The 19,728-nt window shown below is 37.8% G+C and overlaps 1 protein-coding gene and 1 pseudogene across 3 annotated transcripts in view; both read right to left on the bottom strand.

Annotated features, from left to right (window-relative positions):
* USF3 (upstream transcription factor family member 3) overlaps nt 1-19,728 on the bottom strand; it is a 53,004-nt gene that overhangs the window by 8,634 nt on the left and 24,642 nt on the right. Inside the window, exons 1-6 of one of the 3 annotated variants that reach the window (XM_019652263.1) lie at nt 14,128-14,155; nt 13,840-13,964; nt 12,353-12,417; nt 11,183-11,211; nt 8,491-8,573; nt 3,414-3,510 (exon numbers count right to left, since the gene is read on the bottom strand). In XM_019652263.1, coding sequence (XP_019507808.1) covers nt 3,414-3,510; nt 8,491-8,573; nt 11,183-11,211; nt 12,353-12,399 — 256 coding nt within the window. In that variant the 5' untranslated portion in view covers nt 12,400-12,417; nt 13,840-13,964; nt 14,128-14,155. Of the gene's footprint in view, nt 1-3,413; nt 3,511-8,490; nt 8,574-11,182; nt 11,212-12,352; nt 12,418-13,839; nt 13,965-14,127; nt 14,156-19,728 lie in introns of those variants that run through there. The other 2 variants (XM_019652261.1, XM_019652262.1) reach the window with 2 other exon arrangements.
* On the bottom strand, nt 973-2,212 carry LOC109387978 (proteasome subunit alpha type-6 pseudogene; annotated as a pseudogene).

The raw sequence follows: 19,728 nt of genomic DNA, 5'->3' as shown, positions 1-19,728 counted from the left end.
TGAGAATCTTCATTTCTTTACCAATACTAGTTCTTTCTTCTTTTTAGAATGGTGTCTCATACTTTTAAAATATATATATCTTTGAAGGTCAACAATTCAAAGGTAAAATTACTCATAATGTAGAAATCTCAAAATCCCCAATTCAAAAATTCCCAATAGGGCAGCTGCAAAGGTGAAGGTAGGAAAGATATACTGATATCATGGTAACATGTTATGAAAATAACACTGAATGCCAGTATAACAGCATTCAAATGCTACAACAGCTAACAATACCTATAGTGCTCATAGATAGTCCCTTTTATAAATGGCTTTAAACTAGTTTCTATTTTACCCTTGGAAACAATAAAGACCAATTAGAACATGTTAGAGGTAAAGTGGTAGAGCACGGAGGAAATCATCAGCAATGGAACTTGCATTTTCTTTGGAAGGGCCAATGTCTGTATGCTACTGAGCAATGCACATGTCTGTAACATTTCTACTCCTTACTAAGGGAGATAGCCTCATCCATGGGTCCTACTAATGGGGCAGCCTTGGCTGCTGGTATTCATCCATCCCCACCTGCCTTGCCACAGTGGTTAGTCCTCTCCCCACTTCCTCTGCTAAAGGCAGCCCATCCTCAAGGCCAGTGCCTTATGAGGTAGCCTGAAATGAGAAGCTCTATTCTGACAAGGATGAGCTGAGCCTAGCAGATTATTTTTCTCAGGTATTTAAACTAAGAGACACAGAAGAAAGATGCCAATGTGCCATGAACATTAGAAATTAAAGAACAAATATTGTGGACAAAATAATAATTCTTCTTACTATTGCACACACTTACTATATGCCTGGCACTTTTCACTCATTGTCTCATATACTGCTACTACTACTACTACTACTACTACTACTACTACTACTACTACTAATAATAATAATAACAATAACAAACATAGAAGATAACATTTATCAAATATTTACTATGTGCCAGACTTTAAGTGCTTTACCAGCATTATCTCTCTTTTTTTTTCCCAAAAAAAACACTGTTTCTAGTAGGGAAGGTTTCTTATTCAAGCCAGAGGCCTCCATAATGTCAGTCTGTTGTTACCAAACACATAGGCAGTGGCGTCATGGATTTGGTAAACTAACTGCAATGATTAGTCTCTCTCTGCTAGAGCAACAAGGTAAGCATCAATCTCTGTTTCTGTAAGAATCCTGAATTTAGGCTTTTCAACTGTAACTACTCCAACTTCTGTTTCTAAAGGTTTGAAATCAATTGATAGAACAGCAGACAGGCATGTAATCGCACTTTCCACTACCTGTTCAGATGTCCAATCAAATTTCTTCTTCATTTTTTTTAAAGAAAGCTGGTGTACTCCGTTTGTTTAACTCCTGCTGTGGTGGCTTTAAACCCACAGTAGTAACCTGCGGGAATTGCATCTGTATACCTGAGGGCCTTGTTCTGCATCTACACCAATTAAAATCACACAGCAACCAAGAGGCCTCTTTTCAGCATTCTGTGTGTAGACCTGAGAAATGTCAGCAATTCTTTTACACAGCATGTTCACAGGAATCTCACAGCCATGATTGTATTTCCAATTTGCTGCCTCATAGCGTGCCCTCTGTACCTGGGATCTGCTGTCAGCTGTCATTCCTGTCATCGCACAGCCAATGTTTTCGATTATCTTGAATAAGTGAGTCACTGTGCAAGAATCCAGTAATTTGTCAGGTACTTTCTTCTGTGTGACAATTACTGCACAGTCTTTCCCTCTGACAGCTACTGATGTAAGGCCACCCTGGTTAATAGCCTTAAAAGCATATTCTGCTTAGTAGAGCTGACCCTCGGGTGAAAAAATGGTAACATGGTGGTCAAAACCCGCCCTGGAACCATGGGACATGTTGATGCACCCACTACTTCCAGCACGGTCCCAGGGAAGTATCTACTGTCATCACCATTTTCAGATGTGAGAAAAAGACTCAGAGTAATTATATAATTTGCCTAAAGTCAACCAGATTGATGCTATGACTATCCGCATTTTAAAATAGGGAAACTGAGACTTGGAAAAGTTAAGTAACTGTCAAAGGACTGAGCGAGTAAATGAAACTGAGACACAAACCCAGGTAGCCCTGACTTCCAAGGCCATTGCCCCAACCACTGCTCTAGACTGTCAGGTGGATGGTGAGTATGTAGAGCAGCAGTTCTCAACCTGTGGGTCACTACCCCTTTGGGGGTCGAACGACCCTTTCACAGGGGTCGCCTAAGACCATCGGAAAACAAAAAGATATTTACATTACAATTCATAACAGTAGCAAAATTACAGTTATAGAGTAGCAACGACAATAATTTTATGGTTGGGGGTCACCACAACATGAGGAACTGTATTAAGGGGTCACAGCACTAGGAAGGTTGAGAACCGCTGATATAGAGGAAGCTGTTAGGTGGAGAGAGAGAGCAGATGCACATCATTCTAGCCTTAACATCCCTCTGGTAGGGTGCCTCAAAATGGTTACCAAACATATAGTATATATCTAACTACCTGACAGCATCATAAAACAGACTCTGGACCACAAAAGACAGTTGACTTAGGTGAGGGGCTGTCATCTAACTAAAAGTAAACAAGGAGAGTTCTGAAGGCTGAACTCCTGGATATGCTTTCCAATATCCTTCCTGCTTCTTACAGTAAACACAGTCCAGCATTGCCCCCATTTCCACAAATTCTGCCTTTGTTTCTCTCCTTTTAATGTGACTTTCTGAGTTGTCACAGGAAATTCTCTCTCTGTTCTTGTCAGAGCCATAAATAAAGGGCAATTCAAACTGGACTTCTACTCTGAGCTTTATACTTGCCTATGAAATTTTTCTTTTCAGCTATTATAAGGAAACCTTTTCTCCAGTTCAGTGGAAAAACAGAACTCATTTGACAGCATAAACCTTTAACTAAAAATCTAATATCACTAAATGATCAGGCAGTCTGATATACACATTACTTGCAATATAAACAAGTATGAACTGAATGTTTTGGCCTTTTGATTAAATTCACAGTTCAGTCTTGGCACAGGCATATCTTTATCTTGTTTTTAAATTACAATGAGCAGGATTCCTCCATATCCTCTTATGGGATTCCCCTAGCTGGATGATCCAACCGGAATAAAGGAGATCCAATATTATCTGTATCATGAGTTAAGCAAACATGAAATACACTAGAAGAGACCAAAATCAAATTATGTATGCCTGCATGATAACAGTTGCTCACAGAAGGGGGAAAAGAAGTGAACTAAGACGAATTAATCTGCAACATTATTCTCCCAGATCCACTGAATGTATGGTCTTAATAATGTTTGGGGGGCAAAATAGCTGTCTATATACTAATTAAGTTGCACTGCGATACAAAGAACTGGACATTGAAAGAACAACAAATAAGTAAGAATCTTAACATCTTTACCTTGTTCATTGTTTCCTCCATTAAGCAGGAGTTCATCATTTTGCCTTTTCAACTCTGTTATATATTTAAAGGCTTGGTCCAAGATCATATTCTTGCTCTGCCAAAGAAAATTAACCATTTAGAAGTTTCACTGAAGGGTCAGAACTTGCCAGAAGAAAACTTAAAGCTTTGGTTTTATCACATATTTGTGACAGGTATCTTTTAAAGTTTTAAAAAGGCATCATATTTAAAAACTTCTGTTCATCTTTCATTTACTAAGTATTTATTGAGCATATACTATATGTCAGGCTCTATCCTAAGCACTAGGGATGCAGTAAACAAAACGGAATAAAGTTCCTGACCTTGAGGATTTATATATATAATTAAGAGGTGATAAGTGCTATGAAGAAAAATAAAGCAGAGTAAGGAGGAGTCAGACAGATGCGGAGGTTATGTTGTGCTATGGGCTGAACGTTTATGTCCCCTACAATTCACATGTTGAAACACTGATCTCTGATGTGATGGTATATGGAGAGGGGGCCTTTGGAAGGTAATTAGGTCATGAGTGTAGACCCCCTCATAAATGAGATCAGTGCCTTTAGAAGAAAGGACATGAGAGATGTGATCACTTTCTCTTGTGTCATGTGAGGACATAACCAGGAAGACGGCCCATACCAGGAACCGACCCAGCTGGCACCTTGATCTTGGCCTTCCCAGCCTTCTGAGCTGTGAGAAATAAATTTCAGTTGTTTAAGTCACCCAGTCTGTCATTTTTCTTATGACAGCCCCAAATGACTAAGACACTCTGCTATAATCTATTTTGTACAGGGAGGTTGAGGAAGGCCTCTCTGTAAGGTGACATTTGAGCACAAACCTGAAGGAAGAAGGACAAGGAAGTATGTCCTGTGGTTATCTGGAGGGTTCAGGTAGCAGGAACACCAAGAGCAAAGGTGCTCAGGCAGGGCTGTGTTTGGCATGTTGACAGTAACATGGAACAGTAAGGAGGTGAGACAGGCTAGAGTCAAGTATATATTGGAAGAGTAGGAGAAGAGGCCAAGGAGGGCCTTCAAGACCATGTAAAGATTTTAGATTTTAATGTTATTCTTTACTCTGTCAACCACAACTACAAGCTATTCCAAATAACAGGCTGAGAAAACAATGTCACTTGATTGTGTGTTGGTGTCATGCTCCCAGTATATTCCATTCCTAAGCTTTTCAAAAAGATTGCATTTTATGTCAGTGTTCCTTTACTCTTTATTCTTAATTAACAATTTTAAAAACTGAAAACAACGTGCATATGGCAAAACAATGTAAATCAGGGCCGGCCGAGTGGCGCATTGAACTGGCGTGGGATGCCAGAGAGCCCCGGTTCGGATCCCACATATGAAGGCCAGTGACACTGCCCTCTACAGCTAAGATGCTGAACAACAGCTCAACCTGGAGCTGGGCTGCCCTGAGTTGGCGGCCACGGCATAGGCTACAGCCCCTGTGGCAGTGGGTTGCCATGGGCTACCGTGTGTAGCCAGCAGCCAGCGTGAGCGGGCCTCAAGCCACAGTGAGCGGCCGTCCAGAAGCCGGCAACTGATCTGCCTCGCCGGGGAACAGCACAATGATGGTGCCAACTTGGGTGCTAGCGAAGCAACGTCCTCCACAACTAGACTGAAGAACAAAAAAAGACAACAACTTGTCTGTTCCCCTTCCCCCAATTCCCCAGTGCTGTTCCCATCCCCCAATTCCCCAATTGAAAAAAAACAAAAAACAAAAAACAAAAAAAAACAATGTAAATCATATGAAGGGATATATAATGAAAACTAACAATCCTTTTGGCTTTAACTCTCCAGATCTCCTTCCAGAGGCAACCACTGTAAATTGACTTGTGTATTCTTCCAGAAATATTCTATGCTGATATATGTGTGTGCATATTCTTTAAACCTGATAGAAGAATACCATAAACAGTATGTTACATTATTTTTTTTTATTTAAAAACATATCTTGGAGATACTTCCATATAGCACTTAAGATATCTATACCTATGTTATACTTTCTAAAGGCTATTTTTATTTTATTTTATTTTAATCAGTCTATTACTCATAAATATTTAAGCTGTGTAAGATGCATTTCAGTTTTTTATTCTTCAGTTATTAAAAATGTTGCAGTGCATGTTTAACCTCTACTCCAGTATGTATATTATTAAATATCTCTAGGACTTTATCAAATAGCTCTTTTTCATGCAGAGATCAGTGATTTAGGACTTTGGTTTAGCAAGTTACAATTCTGGGTCCCTTAGAATGAGTCCCCAAAGAGACCCAATATAACCCAGCAAACACTTTAGAGAGAGAAAACTGATACTGTCCTGTTCTAAAGCAAGAGTGGAGACAAAGGCAGAACTTGATAATACCCACCGACTGCCTCTCTATGTAGATGGGGGTGGGGATATGTAGCAATAGTGAAGAAAATCTACTTGGCCTCTGAGAGCCAAATACTGACTTCCATTGCATACTCTAGGACACAAAGGAAGTAAAATGATTATGATTTTCTTTCAGAGAAACTTGTAGGAATGAAAGCCAAGAGCAGGAAAATAAGATTTTACTAGGCAAACACCAATATTTACTGAGCAGCGACTTTACACTGAGAGGTGAAAGAAGAAAACCAGAAGATATAGTGCCTACCCTTAAGTTTGCTATTCTGTGAAAGAAACGGAAAGTGCGTTTTTAAAAAGACTAAAAAACACATTTACGCAAGACTAGGTATACCCTGTAGGGGAGAACGAAGAGAAACAAGTTTAAGACCTGGCTGAGGGGGTCATGCTGAGAAGCCAGGAAGTTGATCTGGTCCTCCAGAGCCTGAGAAGTTCTGGACTGGGCAGCTCCAGCTCCCATGGCAGGGGTATGGGGTTAAAATTGAGGGGACTGGCGGGAGGACTCTTTTTATGCAGTAATAAGAACCAACCCCCGCACACACAGTCTATGCAGCTGGATGACTTCCCCTTTCTGCCCCAACCACAGGAGACAAGATTATTTTCTGTGAAATGTGAACCATAGAATTTCAGCCTCAGGGATACTTGGCACAGAAATGAACAAGATGAGGCTCCTGAGTGAAAACAGGGAGTAAAGTAAAACTCTGCCTCCTGAAGCATGAGACTCTCCAGCACCCACTTCCTCGACCCAGCTCCCAGAATAATGACAACTAGCCTCAAACTCCTCTTCCCACCATTCCCACTCCTAGGGAAGGGGCTAAAGAATTCTACTCTAGAAAATAAAAAAATTAATAGCTACCCCCAAAACAAGAAAAGCTACAAATACTAATAGTTTTGAGTTTCATAACAACACCACCATTAGTTCACCAACTAATCACTCAACAGTTAGGGCCACCAATAGACAAACCTAGTCAACCAGCTTTTTAATGCCTCATTTTCAAATACGAAAAAACAACTAAGTATTACTAAACATTTAAGGAAAGTCTCCAAAGAAAGACAAAACATCCAGACAAAGGGGGAAAAAAGGAAATCAGGAGAAATAAAGACAACACAGAAACTAGAAGAAAAATTTAAAAAACAAATCCTATATAACATTCTTAGAGATGAGATGATATTGTTTCCATGAAACAAACATGTTAAGAAACAAAAAGAATAAGGAAAAAGACTCTTGGATATTAAAAATATGAGAGCTGAAATTAGAAACAGAACAGTTGGAAAAGACCAACCAATTGAGATTGAAAAAGAAAGGTAGAGGGTTCCAGAAGTAAAGTCTCAAAGGAAAAAAATGGAAAATGGAAATTATGTGGTACATTTGACCATGTCGAAACTGTACTAAGAGACTGTTGGAAGTGTGGAAAAAATGAAAGCTAGTTATATAGAAAATTAAGCAAACGAAAAACAATGAAGCAATTATTAACTCAAAAAAAACAACAGTTACATATGAAATAAAATATAATACAGTACACTCCTCAGCTCAACTGTAAACGACATTTATACAGTCTTAATAACAGAAAAAAATGAATACTGATTTAATCAAAAGTTATGGTAGAATTATATTGGGAGGATTAAACAAGGGGAAACCAAGGAAAAAGCATAATAGGATAACACATAAAGTAGAAAATAAGATATAATACTAATGTAAGCATATTATTTCAAAATATAAAGGTAAATATCAGAAGAAACAGATGAGAACGATTGCTTCTACGGGGTTGTATTAGAACTGGGAAGAGTAAACAGGAGACTAGTGTTTGTTGTTTTAAGCTTTTTACTACTATTTGCTATGTGTATATATTAATTTAATTCAAAATTAATTTTAAAAGGCTAACACAAATTCCGATATCCTGCTATGATGGAATACTATGTAACCATTAAAAAGGAAGGAGGTCATATGAGGAAAGATATCTACAACCAAAAGTCTGCTGTATACCACTGAGTAAAAATGACAAAGCAGGTTATGAAACTATACAGATATATTAGGAAAGCAATGTCTGGAGAGATGTGTAACAACATTTTTAATAGTAGTTATAACTTGGGAATGGGATGTCAATTTATTTTTTTTAAACTTTTTTATGCCTTCCATATTGTTTCCATTTTTATTGTTTTGTTTTCAGTGAGCACACTTTATCATTTCTCAGAAGAAACAAAAAGCTATCTTCATTAGGGAAAACTGGCAGCTTTAAAAGGCTGAGTTTTAAGTACTAGTGGAGGTTGATAGGGCATGAAGAGTAAAATACAGAAGACATCCTCAGAAGATTCTAAGTAAGAATTTAAGATGGTAAAGGACATGATTGGCAGAAAAATTTTTAAATGCCTGGTAAATACAGTGGCGCATTTATAAATGTAATCATGGGACTGAGTAATTTAAGATCTTAAAGATCTAAAAATTGTATGATCCATTTGATCATGTAGAACACTGTACTAGAAGACTGCTGGAAGTGTGGGAAGAATTAAACATAGGTATATAGAAAATTAAGCAAATGAAAAACAATGAGGCAATTTTTAACTCCAAAAAACTATTAATGACAGGGAAGAAAAATAATCATTCTAATCATTCTGAGCATAGAAACAAGAGGGAGTCATCTGTTCACAAGCTATGAATGAAAATATGAGTGGGCTTCTTACCTGCTTCAGTGCAGGGGAACATGGGATCAGCTCTCCTATTCTGTTAATCCCAGCATTGATTTTTTTCTTCCTATGCCTCTCCACTAGAGAAAAAAATCCATTTATCAAACTTTATAGTACTACAGCTAAATTGCCTCATTCTCCCTGGGTAAAGAAATTTTAGGTTAAGAAAATCTAATCAAACAGTATCTACTAAAGACTAACTATAAAAAGATTTCTAAAAATGCCATATTTTAAGTCTAGTGTTAATGGAAATTGATATAAGCAATACTTTTATTAGCACATTAAAGAATGTGATCTAGGGGCCGGCGGAGTGGCTCAGTTGGTTAAAAGTTTGCTCAAGAGTGCAAGCTCTGAGCAACAGGGTCGCCGGTTAATGATGGTGGGCTATGACCACCCACGACTAAAGACTAAACTTGGCACCTTGAGCTGAGCTGCCGCCCTGGTGGCTCAGGGGATAGAGCGTGCACTCTTAACAACGAGGCTGCTGGTCCAACTCCTGCATGGGTTGGTGGCTACGCCCACCCACAACTAATTGAACACAGCACCTTGAGCAGAGCGATGCAACTGGACTTGGAGCTGAGGTTGCTGCGCCCTCCACAACTAAGACTGAAGGACAACAACTTAGCTGTTTCCCTTCCCCAATATCCCAACACTGTTCCCCTCCCCCAGTTCCCCAATAAAATCTTAAAAAACAAAAAACAATTAGAGTACTTTAGAACAAATTCCTGTTTAAAAAAAAACAAACCAAAAAACAAGAATGTGGTCTACAATAACTAAATTCAAATTATAAACAGAAATTGTTAATAATACATTACTATTAGGCCATTATATTATATTTCAAGTAATTACTAGAGATTTTGATGATAACTAAATTTCAAGAACCCACTAATAAGCTAAATTACTATAAAGCTGCCTCTTTTATAGAAGATGAGCAAATGAGACCTTTCTAGACAGATTAAAGATCCTTAAAACACCTTTTAGGATGACTAGAGGACAACTTTGGAATAGAAACAGCTATTAGTTATGACTTAAAATAGACAAGAAAAGGCAGTGGTTTGGAATGTTCTATGGGGTCTGGGCTGTTCACTTTGGCCACATAGGATTTTCCCCATCAAGAAACGGAGCAACAGGGCCGGCCGAGTGGCTCAGTTGGTTAAGAGCTCGCTCAAGAGTGAGAGCTCTGAGCAATAGCAGTTTGAGTCCCAGCCCGAGCTGAGTTGCCATTGAGCTGCCAACAGGTGGCAGGATGGCTCAGCTAAATAAATAAATAAATAAATAAATAAATAAATAAATAAATAAATAAATAAATAAGAGGGTGGCTTGGTAGAAAATAAGTTTTTGTAAAAGACAAAGAAAAAAAGAAACGGAGCAACTGACTTCTCAATTAACAGAAATGCTCCAGGACTGCATGCTACAACTTTATAAGTTGTCTGGAAGCAGCAAGAGGATACAAGAGATGATCTAAATAATTTCCGTAAGACACTGTTAGTAGAAACATTAGTCTTGGCTATTTTCTGTTAGAACGTTTTCTAAAACCTTCCTATCTAACAAAGGATTCCAGTACTTCTAAAAAGATGATCTCAGGTCGTGGCATAGGCAGGTCTTGCTTTGCAAAACATATACTTTTTGCTTCATAATCTAGCAGTAAGGACATCCTTTTCAATGACATCTAATTACTCTCTATTAATAAATTACTACCAGGACATTTTATGGCACCATGTGACAGTTGATTCCGACAAAAAGATTTAGTTCACATAGCCAAGAAAGATTAGATTTAACTCACATGGCCAAAAACAACAAAGCAATAAAGTACAGCTCACCTTTCTTCTGCATTCTCTAACAATGCTGTTATCTAAGAGTGGATATTTTAATGTGTGGAGGTTAAAAAAAAAAAAAAAACAACCAAAAACACAACATTAAGACTCTTTACCCACAGTGATAAAAGGGAATTCAAAGGCAGGTTACTGCCTTCTGGGGAACATCAACATCCCACCAGTGTTCAACACATCTCTCTATAGATACAATTCTCCCCAGGGTCTTTTCTTTAGGGAAAGGCAGATATCATTTATAGAGTAGTAGAAATTAATTCCACTGTTTTTAGATCTGACTATAGACCCTGATGGAAAATAAAATGTTATAAAATGTATCAAATTGTAAATGTATGCACAATTACCTCTATAAATGTTTATCTGGCCTTGGCCTATAATTTTGATGTTTGAGATAAAATCAGACATTTATTTTCTACATTTCCTCCTATAATTGAGGACTCCACAACTTACAACTGTTCACATTTCAAGTACCTTTAAGATCTACAGCCTGTTGCTCATCTCTTCCGTACTCCTCTAGGCAGCCAGCCCCCTATGGAATCTCTGCAAAGACACATGCTCCTCATTCTATTTAGGAGAAGTATATCTGGAATTCCTCAGTGGGTGATATCACTTAAAACACTAGCTCCAGGGGTATATTAATCCTTAAACTATCTAAATAGATGATGAAGCAGAAGACAATAAGCCAGCCATCTTCATGAGACTCAGGGGTGTTTTGTCAATTAAAATCAATAAAAGAATACTTTGTTAAAATATAATGAATAATGATTTGATGTTTACAACAAAAAAATTTATAATCAACTGCAGTATAATTTCGTTTTGAATGCAAAAAAAGTTAATAAAATTTAAATTGTTGCATATACCTGCATTGTGGGTCTCCCGGTTTTTCTTTCTGAAACAGAAAGTATAGATAAAAGGAACATGAAAATAAGGGGAAAACATTTTCACCACTTTATATTTTGAGAACCATAAAAATAAATTTTACAAATTTCTATTTGTTGCATCAATGAGAAACCACCTGAAGAAAAATTTTCTCAATATATCTTATGGTATGAAAACTTAGCTGCAGATATATCAATATAAATTTAGAATCCACAATTTCTGAAAGTAACTGTAATTTTCTATTCTTCCAAACACAGAAGTCATTAATTGGGAAGTAAACCAATTACTGAAAAAATTTGAAAAAGTTAATTAAAGAGCTAGTCAACTCTCAAAGTGATATGCCCAGTAGTGGCTTCTGATGTTTGCCCTGGCACCCGACCCGGCCTGCATGGGGGTGAGTGTGTAAAGGGGACAAGCAACAGTAGAGAGGAAGCTTGAAATCCCCAGGGAGGGAAATGTAGCAGCCACCAGCAAACATGCACTAACAACTGTCATTTGTACCATCTTTTGCATTTATGTACAGTAGGTTGTCTAATCGCTTAAATTTTCTTAAAAGCTAATCCACTAAAAACATCGACTTTCCCTTTCATATACAATTAATCAATACGTTAGCATTCTCTAATAGCTATTTGGTAAGGAAAGAGAATAGTGATTTTAATATTAATGAAAGCATTGACTGTGCAATTCTAAGCAGAAACATTGGCCAAAATGCTAGAAATCCAGAAGGGGTGTTATACAAAGAACCAGGAATAATATTGTACAACGTGCATATTGGCAATAATGTCACTAACACTACATGCTTATTCAAGCCGACTTCAGCCCAAGTGAATTTAGGATCTACAAAGACCACTACTGTATACAAGTAAAAATTTAAGGAGAAACTAAACATTTAAAATAGATTTGGTATTATACTATTTTAAATACTGATTGACATTTTACTTGTTGCACGGCTGGTAGAATAAGGACAGGTAAATTTTAACTATGCACCCCTCTCCATAAATCTATTCCTATTTATCCACACATATTTTTGAAGAGTAATGGTTTTCTGGGCATCCAAATGAAAATTCCCTCAGGACTACCTATTTAACAAACCAGGGACCAATTCTTCTTATTTTCTGAAACTATTTTATTTTTGGACTGTGGCTACACACCTGTGCTGCTTTTTTGTAGGAGTCTCATTCTCTGTCATTTCTGGCATGATTACAGTGATAGGAACCTACAAGGCATAGAAAGACATATCAGAAAGTTGCAAATTATTCCAGTATCTTAGAGAAACTGATTAATAGCAATTTGGTTTGAATACTAAAATGCCAAAAAAAAATAGAAGTGACATCATGAAAAGCACTACATTAGGTATTGTGGATAGAAAAATGTGTAAGACAACAGGACAAAAAATATTACAACTAGTATATGGAGAACATGGTGACTATCAAATGTGAGATGTAGCCAGAAAGTGCTTGAGAAGATTGAAGTAGAGAAAGGTCGTTATGGGCTTGGAAATGAAGAAAAGCTTAATTAATGAGGGCATGGATTTGAGCAACACCTAGAAAGGCAAGTGAAACATAAATTTGAGTTGGGCAAGTATGTTCTTTGTTCATGGTACTGTTTGTTCATGATACAACATTTAAACTAGAACAACAGTCCTCCTCTCTGAACACAGAACAAACAAAAGTGACAAGTGGACAAACATGTTAATATTGCAAACATGGAAGCAAGTATTCACTCATTCACTCATTTGCCAGGCTTCTTTCATGTCAAACGGCTAGAAGTCTTACATTATCATTTCAGTCATGAAAATCTGAGTGTGAAAATTCTATTTATATTTAAAATATCATGGTACTAAAGAATATATGTAACTATAGAAAATATACATTTGCCAAAAAATCCTGAAAGCAAATACATTAAAATATTAATCATAGTTATATAAGGCCAGCACTCTGAGAGGTGGTTTCTTTCTCTTCTCTGATTTTCAAATATTTCGTGATGAAAACTTTAATGCTTTTAAATCCCAGGGATTGACAGCCATTCAAAAGAGGTCAAATTAGGCTACCTGTTCTGGTACACCTGAGGACATGCAAGTGTGGTTTCCCATTTTCTCTCTCAGATAGAAAGAAGGCAGGCAGCAAGTATGGAATTGGAAGTCAGCAGGATTTTAAAACCTGATTCTGCCATTTCCTTGCTGTGAGGTCCTGAGCAAGTTATATACCCTCTTGGAACTTCAGATGTGTCATCTACAAAATGGATCATAATTACAATATCTAGATCATTGTGTTGTTTCTCGAAAGGAATGAAATAATGCAGGGAAAGCACATCAGCATGGTGCCTAGCAGTAAGAAAAATTCAATAAATAGCTATGAATATTAATGAGGTATATCAGGTTAAGGCTTTAGCCCTGGGAAGGATAGGGAAGGGTTCTGGGAAATAAGTAGAAGTGAATGCAGACAAGGTGATGACAGAAAGTGCTGACTAAAGCAGCCTGAGGAGAAATGTGCTCTCAAGACTAATTGACAGCAGCTTATTCCACCTTCTCCCTAACATTTGTGACGGTCCATATAAACCTAAAAGCAACACGCCCATATTAGGTAAGCATATAATGATAAATGTGGCACAGGTAAGTAAGTACATAAATCCCTGTCACCTTTCTCACCCAAGGGCTTGCAGAATTTCTTCACTTTTGATTCCTGGCTTCCAATGCCTCCCGTTTCTGATCCAAATCTATCATCTTCTGCCAGAAGATGGTCTATAAGTTATGTTTTCTTCTTACTACACAAGAGAAAAATCAATGAATGTTTATAGCAGCATGTAAAACAAGGATTGGCAATCTATGACAGATTTTCAGTGGCATATAGGATGATCCTGAATTCCCACCACCACTTGCAAAATAATGGATGTAGTTGCTTTCAAAAATCACTTTCCAATGGCTTACCCTTGCTCCACCCTCACAAAGATGGTAGCACTGCCGCCACTGGATGGTCAGTCTCCAGGAGATGACTCTCTCCTTTCTCTTATACATGTTCACTGTACCTCAGGTTTCACCCTCCACCTAACTCGCACTAAGATCTGTCTTTAATTCCAAAATTATCTTTCCCTCAATCTCCTATTCCCCCTTCTCTCTTGTGTGACTGCAAACCAAAATAAATTTTAGACTGGAATAAAGAAAAGCATCAATTTGAGCAAAAGGAACTGCAGCCAGAGAGGCAGATTCAGGTAGCAATTTAAATTGTGTTCCAAGGCGAAAGGGAGGTCACCGTTTATAGTGAAAGTTCCCACCCTCCCAATTAGGTCCATTTTATGTAAATAAGGCAATCAAATTGTGCAGTTCTGATTGGACAGGGCAGGTCTCAGTCTGCAGGTAGAAAGAGGAAACCAGGGTTTCCCTGCAGTGGTTGATTCAGACTATGTAAACAATCAAGGCATAATGCAGGAAGCTGAGAGGTCAGTCTGAGGTTCTTCCTGGTACACAGAGTACATGCCCGTCAGCAAATGGCCGCTAGGCTCTTACTATTCACACAACTTGGGGCCTCAGTCAACCATGGGGAGTCCATCTCAGTGGACAAATTCCTTCTCGGGATTCACATCAAACGAATCTTTCTTCTTGGGGTCCAGAGCTTAAAAAAAAGATAGATTTGGGGGCTTCATCCCACATGAAAGGGAAGCACTGGGTGGGGCGCAGAAATCTATTTTCAGCAAGGTCTCTGAGTGATTTTTCTTTTTCTTTTCTCTTACTCCTCCTCCTATTTATCTTTTTTTCTTTCTTTTTTTTTTGGAAAAAAATGTTTGAGAAACTTAGCCCTACTTTAGGGCAATGATTCCTAAATATTCCTGAAAAGAATTATCAGAAGGTACTAGTTAAAAATACAAATATGTTCCCAGCTATCCCAGACCCACGGAACCAGTCTGTAAGGAATTCCAACTCCCAGGGAGGGGTCTGAAATTTAATGAGTGCCCCAGGTGATTCTTATCAGGAAAATTTGGAAACGCAGGCAAGTATCTTTAATTGGTGAAATTTCAGGCATCTGACTAATAATACTCTATTGTAGGAGAGATTATTTGGGTTGTGGCATGACAGCTGACCACATAATTTATCTACAAACCAGTAAGGTCAGATTTGCCTCATACCCATGAGTCAACATTTGATCATTAGTATCAAGTTCTAGTTGTTCTCCGGCAGCACTTCTGAAAGTTTGCAGATTCATGTTACAATTCAGATACATAAAATAAAAGTTCTAATTTTCTAAACATCTAGAATCTTAAAGTAAATGACACTAGAGGCCTATCAGGTAAGTAAACACATTCACTGCACTATGGTGAAAGCCAGGGGTTCAAGTGAAAAAGGAATATAACTGCAAACCAAAAACATCCAGTTTACTAAATGTCACTATACCCATCTCAAACCATATTTTAACCAATTCAATTACATCTAATTCAATGTAAAATTATTTCCATGTTCAATTCCTCCTGGTATTAAAATTACCTTCCTCACATTAAAAAAACAATTATTGGGATAAGGAACTGTATAATATTGTCATAAGCCCTTGTCTACTTATTAATATTCTAATAAGGAAATGGAACTTTTAATACAATATTTATATAACTATATACAAACATACCCTTTATTAAAGTGCTGTGGACGAAAAAGGGACTCTGTAATAAATTAAGAAATCAAATTGAAAGTAATCTCACAGGTCGATCTGATCATAAATTCCAAACTGGGCAGGCCATGGTGGGTAGTTATGCCCCAGGTCTTTAAAAGGTTTATCTTTGCCTTAAGCCCTGTTCATTGTTCTTGTGAATCTAGGTTAACACACCTTTGAAATGCCAGGTGTAATCCTCTTTTCCAGACACCTGGAAGAGTAACTACCCTCAAGGTAGAACATAATCTTGTTAACTATACTGTAATCCAATCACAGATTTCTCTGCCTTGCTTTCTCCCACCTTCACATAATCTTCCTACTTCAATCCTTAATTCCAAATGTATCAAAGAAACTGCGAAACTGTCGTTCTCCAGAACATTTGAGATCTTCCTTCCTGGCATGGCATCAGTTTTGCTCAAATAAACTCATAAAAATTCTCTACAGGTTTGGACATTCTTCTGTTAATAGTCCCATGAATTTTTAAAGAAAAACTTTAAAATGGTACATTAGTAATCTTTGAATTATTATTTTTCGTGGTAAGAAAGGATTATTTCTGAAATTAGTCAAACGAAATGATTCTCAAAGTGTAGTCTTCAGATCACTTACATTAAAATCACGTTTTAAAAATTTTATTCCCTTTGAAGTAAGCTTACACATAACAAAATGCATAAATATGAAATGCAACATTCAATGAGTTTCAACAAATGCACACAGCTGTGTGATCCAAGCCCTGTCAAGGTATACCACCAAAGAAAGCTCTCTCGTGACTCTTCGTAATCAATTCCTTCCCCTCCTCTCACAGAGGCGACCAGTGTTCTCATTTTTTTACCATAAAATTTCGTAACATTTATTGAAAATCCTATCGTGTCAAGCTTTCACTCAGCATAACATTTTTGAAATTCACCCAGTAGTTTGTTCCTTTTTATTAATGAGTATGAATATATAAAGTGTGAATTTAAAACACAGTTCATTCATTTTTCTGTTGTTGGACACCTGGACTGTTTCCATGTTTTGGATATTATGAATGAAGCTGCTATCTACGAACATTCTTGTATAAGTCTTTTTGTGGATATAGTCTTTCATTTCTCTTGGGCAAATATTTAGGAGTAGAAATGCTTATCATACACCCTGCATCTCTGCTCTCTGTAAATTGCCACAGGAATTAATGTTTGCATTTATTAATATCTTCTCCAGAATTTTAAGTTAATAATCCTCTACCTGGGGCCGGCTGGGTGGCTCAGTTGGTAAGAGTTGGCTTAAGGGCGCAAGCTCTGAGCAACAGGGCCGCCGGTTCAATTCCCACGTGGGCCAGTGATGCTGTGCCTGATCTGAGCTGTCGCTGAACTGCCAACAGGTGGCAGGATGGCTCAACTGGTGTAACAACAAGATTGCCTGTTTGATGGTGGGCTATGCCCACTCACAACTAAGGTTGAACTCGGCACCTTGAGCTGAGCTGCTGCCCAGATGGTTCAGTGGATAGAGCATGCGCTCTTAACAACAAGGCTGCTGGTTCGACTCCCGCATGGAATGGTGGCTACGCCCACCCACAACTAAGATTGAACACAGCACCTTGACCTTAGAGGCCACGAGATGCCGACAGGCAGCCAAATGGCAACTGGCGCCCTCCACAATGAAGACTGAAGAACAACAACTTGGCTGGTCCCCCTCCCCAGTTCCCCAACACTGTTCCCCTCCCCCAATCCCCAATAAAATCATTTTAAAAAATAAAAATAAAAAAATAATCCTCTACCTGGAAGGTCCTATTACCTGGTCCACCTGGTTCAACTCATTAAATCTTGACATCAGGTTCAACTCATTAAATCTTGACATATCTGCACTATGGTGCAAGCATGGATAGCACAGGGGTGCTTTTAACTCCCAAAGGAATCCTTCCTCTTTGTATGTAGTTTCAGCAACAGCTTTCCATTCTCAGTGGAAATTTGAGGAGCTGTTTATGAGTGTGCTGTGTTGTTTTCTGTTCTGTATAACTTCCATCCGAAGTTCTAATCTTGGGCAGCCGTTTAGCTCAGTTGGTTAAAGCACAGTGCTCATAACACCAAAGTTGCCGGTTCGATCCCACATGAGCCACTGAGTTGCGTCCTCCACAACTAGACTGAAAAACCACTACTTGACTTAGAGCTGATGGGTCCTGGAAAAACACACTGTTCCCCAATAACAAAATTTTTTAAAAAAAGAAGTTGTAGTCTCTTTTGCTATTAGAGAAATCTTACATCCTTTAATAATGTCTGTTGGCTCCTTCCTGTCAGTACATCACCATTATGCTTGGCACAATCAATCATGGAGGGTCATAATGCCAACCAAGGGATACACTGACATATATAAGAATAAGAAATAATGAAATCCTACTATTAGAGCTTTCACTATGAAGCTGAGTCTAACTCTATCTCAAGAAAAAACAAGCCAAAAGCTTAATTTTCTGAATACAGTTTGAATTTTTATTTTTAAACTACACAAGTAACCTGTTGGTATAAAAAATTATTTTTGAGATACAACTGACATACAACATTATATTAGTTTCAGGTGTACAACATAATGATTCAATGTTTGTACATACTATGAAATGATCAACACAATAAGTCTAGTTAACACACATCACCACACAGTTTCAGACTTTTTTCTTGTAATGAGAACTTTTAATATCTACTCTTATAGCAACTTTCAAATACACAGTACTCAGTATTACTTTAAAATATAACTGTTAAGAGTACAGAAATATATAAAGGTAAATGGAAAAGTGACTTAACTCTCCAACCACACTCTGGCCACTAAACAGTTTGGCATTTTTTAGACCTTGTCCTTGCTCGTGTCCATGCAAAAAGGCTCAGAAATTATAAGTAAATTCAAAGAGAATGCCATGCATTAAAGCATTTTTTAAAAAAAATTCAATTGCAACAAGAATTCCAAAAAGAATTCCCGCGTTTTGTAAAAATTTTAAACAGCACAGCTGTATATGAAGTACTAATCTCCCTCGGCTTTTAACCATCTCGTGGTGTCAATTCCAGACATTTTCCCTATGTATGTCCAAGTAATTACTTATGTCCGTATTAGCAATTGCTACACTGAAAGAGCAGGACATATAAAATGCAAATATTGGGTTGTTCATAAAAGTCATGACATACTTTTGCAATGAAAAACATGGAAAAAAATACATCATGACTTTTCCAACAACCCAATAGTATAAAATACCTTCCACTGCCAATACCTTCCAACACTTCCAATACTTTTCCAACAACCCAATAGTATAAAATATCTTCACTCTGTGGGGTGATCCTGCTCCTTGGATGAAACTTAGGGCCCATGCCATGACTTTACTGGTCACAATTATATAATAAAAATCCACTAGTCATTTCTAGTCACAAACAGTCCATTGGGAATACGTATCTCATACATTGGCTTCTCTGTGGGTAATGCCTCTCCTCATCTCCACCCCCCACTTCTGCCTCTGTCCTCACAGCTCCAGTCTGTCTGCTGAGTGCCCTCCCTTGCTCCTGTTAGGAAGGTCTGAGGCAGAATGCCCTGATCAGCTCCCTCCTGACATACTGTGGACGCACATCTGGTCCAAAAAACACATACCTTTTTAATGCAACAACTCCTAGAAATTTACCCTACAGTTATATTCATGTATGTGCAAAAGACATTTATTCAAGATAAAAAACAAGGAAAGGCTCATCGCAAGGAGACGGGTGGAATATGTCACTGTATAACGTTGAAGCATCTGAAATTGCCCATATTTGATCTTTTCTGCCTCTAGAAACTGCAATTTCAGATGCTCCAATCTAATAGCTCTACCCATACAATATAGTTATATGTACTGATAGTCAAATACATATACATACATGTGTGTGTGTGTGTGTGTGTGTGTGTGTGTGTGT

Source organism: Hipposideros armiger, unplaced genomic scaffold, assembly GCF_001890085.2.
Source record: "Hipposideros armiger isolate ML-2016 unplaced genomic scaffold, ASM189008v1 scaffold_176, whole genome shotgun sequence".
Lineage (NCBI taxonomy): Eukaryota > Metazoa > Chordata > Mammalia > Chiroptera > Hipposideridae > Hipposideros > Hipposideros armiger.
The sequence above is the reverse complement of the archived record's forward strand: the minus strand, read 5'-3'. Positions and strand labels throughout refer to the sequence as shown.